The sequence below is a fragment of the Ctenopharyngodon idella genome, chromosome 13 (assembly GCF_019924925.1).
Source record: "Ctenopharyngodon idella isolate HZGC_01 chromosome 13, HZGC01, whole genome shotgun sequence".
In the NCBI taxonomy this organism is placed as follows: Eukaryota; Metazoa; Chordata; class Actinopteri; order Cypriniformes; family Xenocyprididae; genus Ctenopharyngodon; species Ctenopharyngodon idella.
Window position 1 is genome coordinate 8,362,152 of NC_067232.1, and position 15,848 is coordinate 8,377,999.

At 35.0% G+C, this 15,848-nt stretch overlaps 1 protein-coding gene across 2 annotated transcripts; it reads left to right on the forward strand.

Moving 5' to 3' along the window:
- The first annotated feature begins 2,767 nt into the window (after positions 1–2,767).
- Positions 2,768–15,623, forward strand: pik3ap1 (phosphoinositide-3-kinase adaptor protein 1). 2 transcript variants are annotated; one of them, XM_051918234.1, is made up of 17 exons: positions 2,768–3,067; positions 4,236–4,655; positions 5,358–5,584; positions 6,361–6,505; positions 6,679–6,821; positions 7,616–7,745; positions 7,928–8,124; positions 8,432–8,591; positions 9,133–9,198; positions 9,609–9,884; positions 10,083–10,145; positions 10,261–10,463; positions 10,558–10,618; positions 11,042–11,209; positions 11,683–11,753; positions 13,076–13,176; positions 14,596–15,623. In XM_051918234.1, the coding sequence occupies exons 2-17, from the start codon at positions 4,256–4,258 to the stop codon at positions 14,705–14,707; spliced, it is 2,523 nt and encodes an 840-aa protein (XP_051774194.1). In that variant the 5' UTR covers positions 2,768–3,067; positions 4,236–4,255; the 3' UTR covers positions 14,708–15,623. The 2 variants fall into 2 exon arrangements, with proteins under 2 accessions (XP_051774194.1, XP_051774195.1); XM_051918235.1 differs by lacking the exon at positions 11,042–11,209 and having other exon boundaries at positions 2,771–3,067.
- Positions 15,624–15,848: the final 225 nt, after the last annotated feature.

Here is a 15,848-nt window from a genome sequence, read left to right on the forward strand (position 1 = left end):
CTGTTGGGTTTTGTTAAATTGCTGTTTAGCTTGTTGGTGTTAACAGCAATTAACATGAAAATGACACTAATGTTTCCCAAAATTATAAATCCAATAGCCAGTTTTATAAAGTCTGATCAACAAGATAAGCTGGACACTTTTTAATAGGTAGCTTTTGTGTCTGTTATACTATATAATGCCCCTTTTACAAGATGTAATATAAGTCTCTGGTGTCCCCAGAATGTGTCTGTGAATTTTCAGCTCAAAATATCCAACAAATCATTTATTATAGCTTGTCAAATTTGCCCCGATTTGGGTGTGAGAAAAACAAGCCATTTTTGTGTGTGTCCCTTTAAATGCAAATGAGCTGCGGCTCCCAGCCCGCTTTCCAGAAGAGGACGGAGCTTTAAAAGCTTGCGCTTCAGTTGCTCAACAAAAACAAAGCTGGAGAATCTCACGCAGCCAAAATGATGATTGTCAGTAACGGTGTTCAGCCTTACATTGTTCAAACCGGAGTCGGACACTGATGGAGAGACTCAGGAAGAAGTTACAACTTTTAGAATGCAACTGGACGTTTCTGAATGGTTAGTGGATAAATTTATGTAGTTGTTGTGGAGTTGATTCAACTCATCGACTAGCATGTGCCGTCATGTTAATCTTTAGTGCAAATCCAGCTTTGAATTGACTCTCATTTGTGAAGCGGTCCAGCGTAAAACGACGGCATGGAAATAACACTCTACTACAACAACTCTTCCTCTTCTCAAAAGCAGCCCAACATGGCCTCGCCTCCTTTGTTGCGTGTTCTCGGGGGTGGGGTTTATGTAAATTTTAGGATTAGTGATGTCACAGACCCAGGAAGAAGCTCGTTGGCTTGTCCCTACCAGCTGTTTGTTGTAGTCCTTAAACAGAATTCTTTAAAAGAAAATATCTCCCTTTGCATTGAACTTTGAGCGTCATAACTTTGTAGATGTTGTTTATGCTCTAACAATATTACACACTAACTAAAGTTAAATAGAAAAGAAGTTCACAATTACGAGAATACAACAAAGCAGAGAAGACATCCTGATATAATCTCTCATGGGGTCAGTGACACTTACAAGGGTTTCTGGTCACTGACTTATCAGATCTCATCGAAATGTTTCCTGTATACATAAACATAATAGAAATGTTGCCTATATTGCTTGCTTGGGAATATTAATTTAATGAACTTTTAATGTTAAAATCATAATCAACCACCCTGTAACACAGTTCGAGTGATGGGGGAAGAAGGAGGCGGGAACCGGCGAACATTCAAACAATAAACTTTAATAAAATAAACAAAGAACAAAACGAAAGTAATGCCGGCAGACCCTCGCGGACGTCTGCCGGCCACACAAACATAATAAAACAAAATAAAGTCCAGGCCTGGTCCTCTCTCGTCCTTCACTATCGTCGCTCCTCCTTTTATGCTTCCGGAGCTCCTCCGTGAGAGACTCGAGGCCGGTGCGCCTCACAGGTGGAGCTCGTTAACCCTCGCGTCACCGGCCTCGCGCCGTTCCCTCACGGCTCTCGCCCGCCCTGCTCGTCACACACCCCTTTAATTCAAATGTGCCCTTCCCATGCAGTCCCTCCCATGCAGTCCCTACAAGGTGGCACTTTCCTAACTCCTACCATTCTCGTTTTACATCACTAAACTAAAGAAGTTCACAATTACGAGAATACAACAAAGCAGAGAAGACATCCTGATATAATCTCTCATGGGGTCAGTGACACTTACAAGGGTTTCTGGTCACTGACTTATCAGATCTCATCGAAATGTTTCCTGTATACATAAACATAATAGAAATGTTGCCTATATTGCTTGCTTGGGAATATTAATTTAATGAACTTTAATGTTATAAGTGTGGTTACTGCTTGTGTCTTAATTTATCTCCACCTTAGTCTCATAATGTAAGTTTCACTTCAACATTTGGTTGTAACCTGACTCAAATGTACCTGGAACACAGCAGAAACTGCAGTGTTTTATTTCCTCCTTTTAGTCAATAATAGGCTGAATAATAGCATTAGCGAGCTTTTAATAGGAACTTTACAGTGGTTTTGCATTGTTTCTGTATTTGCCCATACATAGTTAAACAATTAAATGCCAGTTACAGTAGACTTGCAGTGCACTTCTACTATCATTAACAGCTTGGGCTTCAAATCATGAAATAAGGAAAAACTTTACAATAAGGTTTTATTTGTTAACTACATTAGTAAACATGAACTAAGAATCAACAGTACTTCTACAGCATTTGTTAATCTTTGGTCATGTAAATTTCAACATACTAATACATTTTTAAAAATCAAAAGTTGTATCTGTTAACATACATCGATACAATGTCTACTAATATGAACAAAAAAATTTGTGTTTTTATTCATTAACATTACAAAAAGATTATGCTGTAAAAATATAATGCTAATTGATAGTTCATTTTAGCTAATAGCCTAAATTTATCTACTGTGAACAAATGAGACCTTATTGTAAAGTGTTACCGAAATAATAAAATAAAACAGGTGGTTTAAACTGGGGTAAATTTCAGACAAAAGAAAAAAAAAAGACATTGAAATGAAACATTATTGAGATGTAATCAAGATATTTTGTGTGGATGTCATTTTTGATAATCTCAAGTGGCAACTTAAAAATGTATACTGTGGATACTATGCTGTGCACAAGTTTTATGAATGGTCTGGCTGTTTTATAGGTCATACAGTGAATTTTTACTTAACTTCTGCATTTAAGCTGTCTGGAATTTTTCTTACTGTTTTATAGAGTCACGACGGCCTACAGCAGCTCTGTCTGTGTGAATTTAGGCACTCGCAGAGTATTTTAGGAAGTGACGCCACCGCCCACCATCAGGAAATGGACTGTTTCTTTTAGTAGATGTAAGTCATGGGCTGAAGGCAAATCGGTCATGTTACACAGTCAAATACGAAACGTATTTTGATCAGAAGCTATAGACAGAGAACGTAGGAAAGTGGAAAGCCGCAGCGGGAAGGTGGCAGCCACTTTACAGCCCCTGAAACCAGGCACTGTTTATTACAACACCGGAGTCTTATCACAAGAAGCAAGGTAAGTCAATTTTAAATGAAGATCTTGTTTATTGACTTTAAAATGTTACAACTGAACAATTAACCTTAAGACCAAACAAAGAAGATATAAGAATTGTAGTTTTGAATTAGTTTTTGAATTTGAATTGATTATTTGAATAGATTGTTGCCAGAAGATTTTGTTTGAAAATGTTAAAGATGACATGTAAGCAGTGTTGATGCAAAATAATAGTTTTGGTGAAAGCAACAAGGAAGTTGAATAAGAAATCATCCTGTGGTTGTGCTTTAACATTCAATGTTTATAAATCAGCTTTGTGGGAAATAAAAAAAAAAAAAAAAAACTTTATATATTTATATATAAACTCTGCATATAACATAAAGTTGCTTAATCACATTTCCTTTTCTGCATATATCTATTTGAAGTGTGTGCTCTAATTTGACTGTTCAGGGGAGTACTGTACAGTAACTAATGATGTGGAACTCCTAAAGTAGTTTCCAGCGAAAGTCTATGGAAATGAATTGATCTTAGATTACATTACAAGCAAGACAGACACACAGATATGTAGACAGTTTCACATTTTTATGCTATTTGTTGATCATTTGATCACCTCAGTATTGTTGATGTGGGTCATAGTGGATGGTCCTCCTGACTTTGCTGTTATTTAATTGTCAGTAAGCCCGATTCATAAAGTTCCACTGGGAGAATCTGCATTAATATCATGTGTTTTTAAAATTTTTACATTAATTTGTACACAGACAGTATGTCAGAGTGCTATTTATAAAGCATTTTTAGGAGACAAAAGATGACTAATTTCAAGGTTGATGTATTTTTGATCGACAAAACCAACTTATTTCTCAATCGTCATATGACAAAGTGTCTAGCTCAACATTTAGCATCTGCAACATGCCAGGAGTTCAGTTCTTCACTAGTTCATTAATCAGCAAATAAACCAGTGGTTTGCAGTGTGCTTTGTTTCACTGCTAACTAATTATATTTTAGCACTGAAATAATGACGAATTAATCAATTCTAGTGACATACCACTGGTTTAGATTTGAATGCAAACATAAATTAGTTTCTTTCACATTTACATAGCTTTTATTTGTAGTTGATTTTTTGAAGAGTGTTGTGAATTTGTCTTTTATTAACGTTAAAAGCATTTATGTACATTTATTATCCATTGTTTTTCAGAAAAACCTGGATACTCCACAATGTGTGAGGTGTTAATTGTTCATACCAGTGAGGCCAGCGAATGGGCCGAGTATCTACAGCAAATCTTGGCCACATCATGTAACTTTCTGGACGACTCCGTCATTCTGTGTGATGTGAATGAACAGATTTGGCTGAAAAATCATGAGCTGTTTGGCTCCAGCAAGTGCATCATGCTTTTGCTGACTACTGTGTTCTTGGACATGCAGCATGAACCAGACGTGCAGGACACTTTCCGGGATCTTCTTCAGCCTCCTCACAAAGTTGTTGCCTTTTTGTGTGGTATATCAGAAAGGCAAGTGTCAGCGGACTATTTTGAACACTGGGAACATTGGAGAAAACTCAATTCGGAAGATGAACCATCAGTATATGTGTCTACTGTCCTTGAGTGCATTAATGATGGTATGTATTCTTTTGTACTGTATGCTCTGGCAGTATATGTCTCATTCAGCATAAGAACATATGAATGCTTGTACTTTTGTTCACCTTCAACAACAACAGCAAAAGAATGCACATGAATAAAATTTTAAGGATTATGTGTTGTGTTCAACTATATACAGTAGTCAACATTTGAAGAGGATCAAAAAAGTTCATCAAAGTTGTCCTAAGAAGAAGGTTTTAGGACAACTTTGATGAAAGGTTTTAATCCACTTCAATTGTTGACTACTGTATTTTGAAAAATACTAATTTATATTTGTATATTTACATATTATTTATTTATATTTTACTAACTTTAATTTTTTCTAATAAATGTATTTTTTAATATGATCCTCCATGCAAAATCATACTTAGAGAGGTTGGCCTAAATTAACATTTAGTCTGTGGTCAGTATGGAAGCTTGTTTCCGCCACAGAATAAAAAATGTATTCGCAACTTTTTATCTCACATATCGAACTAACTTTTTCTAACCGAGAAAAAGCAGGAATTATAAGATAAAAAAATCTCAATTAGCTTTTTTTTATTTTTTATTCCATTGCCGAAACAAGCTTCCGTAGATTCTTCCTAACGTTTATTTTATGTTTTGCATTGTGGTTCATAATTAATTTTACTAAATGTGAAGAGGTTGATCTGAAGGAAAGTTTATTATATAATTTTTCATTCTAGGATCCATAAGTGAACATCAGTGCCAGAATACATATGAAATGGAACTTGAAGAACGCATGGATGAGTTCAAAATATCTGAAATTCCTGAAACTTTACCCGATGAGAGGGAACAGCATCAGATGAACGGGGATGATGTTTGTTCCTTTGAGCAGACCTGTTCAAATGCCACTAAGCCACAAGACGATCAAACCTGCCTCACTGTCCAACCAGACAGAATATTATGTGGGGTAAGTACATGGCACATGATGCAAGCAGAGCCTAAATAGAAGCCTTTTCTAAGAATAGAAGTTATAGTTGTTAATGTCAGCATGTAGCTCACATGGTTTGAGATCACACTTTTTTTTGTGCTTTTCAATCGAGAAAAGGAAGTCGGTGCTAAGTGGGCCCCATCTAAGAAGCTTGATTTAGACCACTTAAGCCATTCTTAGTTCAGTGACATGATGAAATCAGGATGATGTAGCAGCCATGAGTGATAATATGACTAAATCTACAGCTGCCCATGCTGTTCTTTTTAAATTATTTTCCAGTGAATGAAGTTGTCTTCTACAAAGTTTGTTCCTGGCCGTTGGGTGTTTTTAGTAATCACTTAAATACTCCGTTTAAATCAATCAATTTGATTATGTGAGAACATAATGAATCAAAATATGCCTGATTTAATTTAATTTAATGGCTGAAGAGACATTTTTATATAGTATGCCTCATGGTGTGGACATTTCAACATTTTAGTGTATTTATGGCTTAATAGAAATAGTGTCAGTGTTGTTCATATTTTTAAAACTATGTTTTGACTCATTATCCTCTACATTGTAAACTGTTGTTACTTTTAAAAAATTGTGAAATCCAAGTAGTTTACAACGTTAAAAACTATAGCTTCAGCATTTCATTCAAAAGCGTTTGCTGACATTTGCGAAATCAACACCGGTCATCAGCTTGCCTTACTCTGTAATTTACTGTGTTTAATGTGGTCTCATGACTTTCTCACCATTTGTTTGTTCCCATAAAGAATCGTGTGAATATTTATATAATCATGGTAAAGAAATTTGTGGATGAGGTCAGCCTGGAGGTGGAGTTTCACTCTCAGCACTCGACACCGCAACGGATGCCTGGGACTCTTGTAAACGAGTGTATTGTTACTGTACAGTCACCTGGTAAGACAAAAGCACAGAAAGAGGAACTTTTCATATTAGTTCCTCCATGCTTTTTCACTTTCAGCTGAATTTACATATGTTTCCTGGTAATGTGCTCATTTATTATAAGAGAGGCTTTGTCTTTGAGCAAAAGTTGTTTTGTAACCAATTTTATTATTATTTTTTTCTCTTAGTAATGCCAGCTGGGAAAGTCTCATTGACTCTTTATAATAATGAGTCTGTGGTCTGTTCAACAACAATAACATATTTCACAGAAATGGAGGAAATTTGCAGGTATCTAGAGAAAGCAGCGGATCCAATGCAGTTCATGTGTCAGGTAATGATGAAACTGAAAATCAATCAGTTAAAACAGAAAAAGACGTTATACCAATAAAAGAGATCACATAAACTGAAATGACCTGTGAATGAATGTGATAATGGAGTTAAGTCATGTCATGTTTATTTCTATAGCGCTTTTCACAATATGTATCATTTCAAAGTAGCGTCATAAACATTTATATCTCATATATAATTATATATAAAAAGGATTCGTATTGTCAAAAGTGCTATACAAATAAACATGTCTTCACTTGATATTTTTAATCCTTTTATGATACATTATGGTATTATGAAAAATGTAATATCTCATAATTATTTAATATAATAATCTCTCTCTTTATTCCTTATATGACCTTCTAAGTCATAGGGCTGGAGCCTATCCCAGTTTCCTAGGCCAGAGGCAGGGGAAATATATTATATTATTTAATATATGAAATATTAAAATTTGTAGTAATTTAAAAAATATCAAATATATGTGACAGTGTTTCAGCCCCGCAAGTGGCCTGATATCGTACAGATGCTTGAATAGCAGCCCACAAGCCTGAGATGCTTTGTGTAATTTGTTGATCAGTCAATAACAATAAGAAACAAAAAGTCAATTTTAGACATTTTAGTTTGTGTGAGGCAACAGGAGCAGTAAACATTTTAGAACATTTCATTATCATTCACTAATTGTAAACATGCAGACTATAATGTTCGCCTTTTTTAAAAGTATAGTTACAGAAAAGGACCTTTTATTTACAGACTAATATTGAGCTGATTTTTTTCTATTTTTTTTTATTTAATTTTCAGGCATTTGATATCACATCAGAGGTGCCCGAGTCATTGGATAATTTGCTCGCAGACTCTCTGGAAGAACACATGCCTCTAAATGGATTACAAGTATTTGGAATTAGTCAAATTGCAGATAACACAGATGCAAGTACGTGGTTTCATTCAAAAGTACTTGCTTGTGACATAGTTTATAAAAGTCTAGCTTATGATTAATATCTTTTATGGTGGTAGATAACATAACACCAAGTGGTGTGGATGGTTAATTTTCTAAAGACAGGAAACATTGACATTCTATTGAACAACAATAAGAAGAGATCTCTTTGTTTTCAGATCACCGTAATGTGGAACTCCCAACACTGCTTCACTTCTCGGCCAAATATGGCTTAAAAAAATTAACATCTTTGTTACTGCGGTGCCCCGGAGCCATGCAGGCCTACAGTGTGATGAACAAAGATGGGGATTACCCTAACAAACTGGCAGAAAAGAGTGGCTTCTCTGATTTAAGACAGTTCATGGACGAATATGTTGTGAGTTCATTGCGTAAATGTTTTTGATGACTTTTGTAACTGAGTGTAGTGAATAGAGCCAGCCATCATTTCCTGAAATGCTGTGGGCGCGCATAAATTTATTAATACATGTGAAACTAAATATCTTTGCATTGCAAAAATGATTTCATTGCACAGAACATTGGTAATGCAAATGCAATGATGTTATTTAGGCTCTGTTAATGATCAGCTTACATTTGTACAGCAGTATTTCTTATTGCCTTCATTTCAGTATAGCAGTGATGCTAATTATTTATGTAAACATTCTTTGTTTCATAAAACCAAACAGGAGACAGTAGATTTAGTGAAGACCCACATGGAGGAATCTCAGAACAACCCTGGCAATGAGGATATCTATGAGGATATGTTGACGGCTTCCCAAAATTTCATCACAAATTTCGACAATGAGGACATTTACGAGTCTATGATGAAACTAAATCCTGAAATGGGTTAGTATATGGCATTTTCTTTCAAAACTCTGAATTCTTAATGAATGAAGTAGAAGCATTTCTATTATTTTTTTAGTGGTATATTTTTTACTATGGCTAACCTATACATTTTATGAAAATGAAGTTAAAATGTAAGTATTAAATGGATAGTTCACCCCAAAATGAAAATTCTGTCATCATTTACTCGCCCTCATGTCCAAACCTGTATGAGTTTCTTTTTATCTGTTAAACACAAAAGAAGATATTTTGAAGAATGTTGGTAACCAGATGGTTGACAGTAGCCATTGACTTTCATAGTATTTTTTTTTTTTCCTTATATGGAAGTCAATGGCTACCGTCAACTGTTTGGTTACCTGCATTCTTCAAAATATCTTATTTTGTGTTCAACAGAAGAAAACTCATACTGGTTTGGACATGAGGGTGAGTAAATGATGACAGAATTTTCATTTTGGGGTGAACTATCCCTTTAAAAGACATGTTTTATTGTCCTATTGCCAGATATGTTTTGTAAAATATGTATACAAAATCTATGTTTCAACAGATGATGACTTGGAAAGTGCTTTGGAGGACTCTAGCACAGAGACAATGCTGAGAAAGTTTTTTGAAGGTACATCAATGAGAAACGATGGGCATCAAATAACAGTTATTTGTGTGACTTTTAATGTGGCTTTTGTCACTTTTTTTCTCTATGTGATAACAACACCCTTCAGCTGTCTGTCTTTTACACGTCTGAAAACGTTTAACATTTTTGTAAAGGCTTACAATGTTATCCTCATATTTGTAAGGCAACACACAGGGAAATAGATAAATTTAGCTAAGCCAGCTTATCTTATTCTGCTAGTATGTATATTCGAACCTGCGATCTCTGCTACAGGATGTAGCATGTTTACATACTTTGAAAACAGAGCAGCTTGTTAATATATGGTGTTTATAAAAATGTAAGCTAGTATACAAGCGTTGTATATTTTGCAATTGTCAAATAATATGAAACTTTAAACTCTCATGGTTTTCGTTTAGCACAACCTGATAAGCGTTTACAACCCTTGCAACATGATTCAACCAATGGTGGATTCCCTGACATGGATGATGAAGAATATCATGACATGGGCAATAATGCAGAAATTTATGGTGATGTAGAAGAGGAGGACCCGTATAACCCGTGCTGCCCTGAGCAAATTTATGACACAGTAGAGGAACATTCCAGCCCTGAAGTGATCAACCGCCCACCTGCACCGATCCCACGGCCAGCCCACCTGTCAGAGCCTGAAGAGAACACAACCTACATTTCCAAAGGTGTGAACCAAAAGTTCATTACAGTTAGGAACATTCTTCAAAATATCTTCTTTTGTGTTCAGCAGAAGAAACAAATGTATCCATACAGATTTGGAATGCATGAGGATGAGTAAATGATAACACAGTTTTCATTTTTGAGTGAACTATACCTTTAATGCATATCTTAACAGTCCCAGTTTAATTTGACCTGTTTTACAGTGTTTTGTCTCAAGGAACCTGTATACTCACTCAGCCAACGGCCAGAAAGGGATTCCTCTTTAGGTACAGAGTGACAGTGTCTTTCTTTAGCCTAATTGCGAACCATTGGTATATATGAACAGAATATGGATGCATTAAATTGAAAGTATTGCCATTCTCAAATTATCCATTCTTACAGGACCTGTACGGCTGGTGAGAGACAGAAACATGAGCAGTCACCATGACCCCTTTGCAGGCATGAAGACACCTGGACAGAGGCAGCTCATCTCTCTGCAGGAGAGGGTGAAGGTGGGAGAGCTGACTGTGGAAGAGGCAGTGCAGGAGTTCAAGGCTTGGCAGTTTGATCAAGATAAAAGATGGCGCTCTCTCCGCTTTCAGCAAGTAAGTACCGCCATGATAACTGTCAGAACGGAATTTTAACAAATGAAATTAGCGTCTCTGGGGTTTCTGTAACCGTCTCTCCATTTACTTCAAGGAAAATTTACAAAGATTAAGAGACAGCATCACGCGACGCTGTAGAGGCAAAGGGAATGCTGGTAAGGAAACACCTTTCATTCCACGATATACTTATAAGTGGTTAACATGGCGTGCTATTAGAGTGTACAAGAAATGTTTTTAGTATTAGTAAAAACTAATGACCTGTGGAAAATGTAAAAGAGTTTCACGCCCCATCAGTCCATTGTTGTATGAAAATTATGAGAAGTTACTTAACTGATAATAATAATGCAAATAATAATGCAAAAGTAAGAATTTATTTCTTCATTAATTTTATTTTTAACTTATCATTACAAAAACAAATATATTTTATAAATTAAATCTATTTTAAATATAAATATATTTTTGTTTCTGGCACATAAAAAATAATACATTTTTGGTGGGGCCATTTAAAGGTATTGTTACATTTTGTGACATTTATCAAGAATTTAGCTCACTTTTTTTTTTTCTTTTTTTTCCATTAGAGCTTATGATTACAGCACCAATGCAAACAAACGTTCAGTGGGGTTCTCAAATGAACGTGAATTGCTCAGTGTATGAACCCACACCTCGTTCGATTGCCCAACCCCCTCCTGTTAGTAGACCGCTGCAGAGAGGAAGCTGGCAGACAGGAAGCACCTCCAGCACTTCTAGTATGTAAAAAAAATAACTTCTTTAATCTCATGCAATAACATCTTCTGAAAAAAAAAATACTGCCGTAATAGATTAACCCTGCTCCACAGCCCTTTCAAAACATTTATTTTGGTAGGATGCTTGATTTTTTTTTTTTTTTTCTAGTACGTTAAAAAAGGTGCCCAAAGGTTCCAAGGTACTACCACGTTTTTTGGACATGTACCATCAGTGCAATGGTATTTTTAAAAGTGCCTTGGAGTGTGATACCATGGTACATTAATTTCAGTACCATAGTGTATATATGAAAATTCTATTGTATAACCATCTTAAAAGTTCATTGTACTAAGGATCTGCCAAAGTACATTTTTGGGAAATGTTAGCACATGAGGTCTTCTTAAAACTTAAGAAAACAGTCTTTTTGGGTCTTTTTAAAACTATGTTTACAAGTATGGTGTGTTTCAACAATGGAATTGTAAATGTTTGACTTGTGCAGGTAGTAGCAGTCACAGATTGAGCACTCAGAGCACTGTCAGCAACAGCAGTGGGATGGAAGGTGAATGTGAGGTCAGTTTTCTTCCTTTAATCATTTATTAATTTGGATTATAATGATAGTTTGATGCTTTGCAAGTACATGTCAACTTATTCTACTAACCCTACCCCTAACAGTCTACTAATACTCTAAAGCCGGGCACACATTTAACGACTAGCTAAAACATTCTAAGACTGTGCTCAAAACACAGCGATTGTTTCCTGGGACTGAAGCAGATTTAAATACTTACACATGGAATTTGAACACCGACTGTAATCGCAGACTGAACGCAACTGTCTCTGACTGGACGCGTTTGAGCGCGATCAGTCATAAATATCAATTTACATTCATAATCGGCCTTACAATCGTTAAGTGTGTTCCCGGCTTAATGAAAGTTAGTTGACATGTAAATGCAATGTTACTTATAGTCAACAGACTTTCTAAAGGGGACCATCAAAATAAAGTGTAACCAAGATTTCTATTTCAAATAAATGCTGTTCTTTAGAACTTTCTATTCATCAAAGAATCCTGAAAACAGTGTCACGGTTTCTACAAAAATATTAAGCAGAACGACTGTTTTCAACATGATGATATTAAGAAGAAATGTGACCCTGGACCACAAAACCAGTCACATAGGTCAATTTTTTTAAATTAAGATTTATACATCATCTGAAAGGTGAATAAATAAGCTTTCCGTTGATGTATGGTTTGTTAGGATAGGACCGAGATACAACTATGCAAAAAAATGCAAAAAAAAATCAATATATTGAGAAAATCGCCTTTAAAGTTGTCCAAATGAAGTCCTTAGAAATGCGTATCTACTCACAAAAATTATTTTTTGAAATATTTACGGTAGGAAATTTACAAAATATCCTCATGGAACATGATCTTTACTTAATATTCTAATGATTTTTGGCATAAAAGAAAAATCGATAATTTTGACCCATTCAGAATATTAGAATGATTTCTGAAGCATAATGTGACACTGAGACTGTTGGAATTAATTACATTTTAAAATATAAGTAAATTATTTTAAACTGTTATGATCTTATTGTTTTAACTGTATTTTTGATAAAATAAATGCAGCTTTGGTGAGCAAGAAACTTCTTTAAACATTTTTTTTTTTTTTAAATTACAGACCTCAAACATTTGAATTGTAATATATTGTTGTAACATTAAAATGTCCTGGTTTAAAATTAAAAAAGTGTTTAGATTGTGTGATAGTAGAGACTTTTAGATCATAGTAGATAGTAGAGATTTTGCATCAGAATATTTTATTTAAAGGCAAATAATAAAACCATGTGAGGAATTATTATTGAATTTTTAATGTTCATATGTCTTTACGTTCATGATTAAGGAGCCTCCAGACATTTCGCTTCCTCCACGGCCTCTCAGGCCTGTAGTGAACACTCCACCAGTACTCCCTCCACCCCGGGTCCCACCACGCGTAACAGAGAGGTACGTGTTCAAAATGCCTTATGCAATACCAAATAAAACCAACTGCGTTTTGATCAGAAAAGACAGGCATGTTTTCTGTCATAGATCTATTGTGAAATACATTTGAAACTCTAAGTAAAAAATAAATTTAACACAGAGTTATTTTACACAGCGAGACTGGAAGGTGTACAGAGAGAACGTGTACATATTAGGTTTGTGGCTTCGGCTAGTTTTATTTTGAAAAGTTTCACTGCAAAAATGTACCAGATGACTGGATAAAAGTTTGTAGGTGAAGCAAAGGTGGTTCATGTATGAAACTCTACGCCTCCCCATGTGACAAACCACAGCATCAATCGCAAAACTCACTTAACCACAGTGCCGGTGCTTGTGAAGCTTAACTTTCCATCAGTAACTTTATCATATGTAGAAGTTTGTATCAACCTTTAAATCTCGTAAAGATGGAGTGTGGGTTTAGAATGCACTACTTCTTCACGTAGTATAGAAGTATACACAAACACCAGATTGCTCAGAGAGAGGGTGAATAACATCTGCACTCTGATGTGGGCTTCACATATCCTCTGCTAATTTTCAACTTATGGGCACTGTGTTAAATAAATTAGAGAGGTGTGCACATCCAACTCAAATTAAGAACTAGATTTGCAAGTGTTTGCAAATCAGCAAAGATTCATACAAAAACATTTTCGTTTTCGTGTCATTTCTTAATTTCCACTTAATTTCTGCTGTCATGGTAGATAGTCAGCACATAGTCATTGTGCAGTTTAAGGCAGCTATAAATAGTGAAATATACAGTATGCAAGGAAGACAAAACTGATCACAATTCAGTATGCAAATGTTATAATGTTATTTCTGGCAATTACATTTTTAATGCTAAACATTCTATCAGTGTGAGTCAATGGGAGATTTTCAAACATTTTCATTTTAAATTTCTTAAAAAGTGAAAAACAAAAAAGATGGTTCTGTAATTATTGCATTTTATTATTTAATTTTTTATGAATGATTTTTTATTAATTTATAATATTTATCACATAAATTACACTAAAATATATTAAAATTGTTTCTAAATTGTAATAATATTTCACAATATTACTGTTTTTACTGTATTTTTGATCAAATAAATACATTTGAGACCTTTTTCATGAACATTAAACAAATCTTACAGACATCAAACAGTAGTGTGGAACAGTTTAGACTTTACTGTTTAATATTAAGCGTTTGTAGTTTAGAAAAAATAAAATGCTTAATGTATGAAATTTAATGTATCAATACAATGATGCCTTACAAGCATGGTAAAAACACTTTTGGTGCAATAGCATGAGTATGTGGATATTTAGTTTAACAGCTCTAAGCATTTCCCTAGCTGGTTTGCTTCAAGCTCAGTGTGAAAATTACTCATTTTAAAATGAACCTGATCTTTCTTAGGAATCCAGAGGTACTAAATGAGCGATATGTATCGAGTCCATCCCGTGCTGTTCCTCAGACGCCTGCACAAAGGCCCATGCCACCTCCACCTATACCGAGACGGACATGGTGATGGCCTGCTTCAACATGGCTGGCTTTCATTCTGTTTGACTGTGCACTTTTCTTGTTGAGCCTTTGAGATCTATAAATCTCTTCAAGATGGAGCAAAAGATACTGGCTGTGTCTGAAACGGAAGACAGCTGCTAAGCTGTCCTGTCAGTCAGTGATCTTACAGAGGTTTGTATGAAGGTGTCTCTTAAGGAAGATGGTTTGCCATTTAGCTTATATTATTTTTACCAACTTCTACATCTGCACAGAATTGTGCAACATATGCTGCAAAAATATATCTATGCTCAGAAACTATCCAGGTAGCACACTGAATAATATCCAAACATCAGATTCAGAAGTCTTGAAGCTATCTTACCTTTCATTTACTGCCTGTGAATTCAGTAATTTTAAGTTTCTGTCACAGCTAATGGATCAGTATCCTGCATTCTTTGCATTTGAATTGATCTAGACTCAATTTGCAGTGCAAACTATCACCTTAATTTATAGGTTTTTAATATAAATCTTCAGCTGAAGATATGCAATAGGTTTAAAGGGTCTTCTCATATGGTCACTTGTTTGCAATTTAGCTATTTGGTTTGTACAGTGTGAGTGCCGTTAGTTATAGCAAATAACAAGCTCAAGAACTTCCCTACTTTTTTAATTAGAACTTTTTTCTATTTAAAACTGCAATATAGTTTGTGTTGGCTGTGATTGGTGCACATGAGATTTAAAGTAGCATATTTTTCTGTATTTTCAAAATATTTATTCACTTTTCACTGCTGGCTATGATGTATATCACCCAAAGAGAAGCAGAAAAATGGAAACAGTGTATTTAAGTGTGAATGCACAGTGTGAAGAAGGCAGATACGTGTTTTGTATGTGTGTGTTTATATGTGTTAAACCATGACAACAACATTGATTAAAGTCGCAATGAAACAGAAGTAACGAGACATCTTTTCTTGCATATTAAATTATTATTGTGGCATACATCTGAGTGGGTTATCGAAAAAGAAAAAATGTAGGGCGGGAGACTTGCACTCAAAAGTGGAGGCAGATGAGTGTGTCGGAGCTCTCAGAAAATTCAGTTTACAAGTTGTAATTACGAATTCTACAAGGATATGAATGCTTTTTACAAGTTGGAAACTTGGTAAATTGGTAATTACATC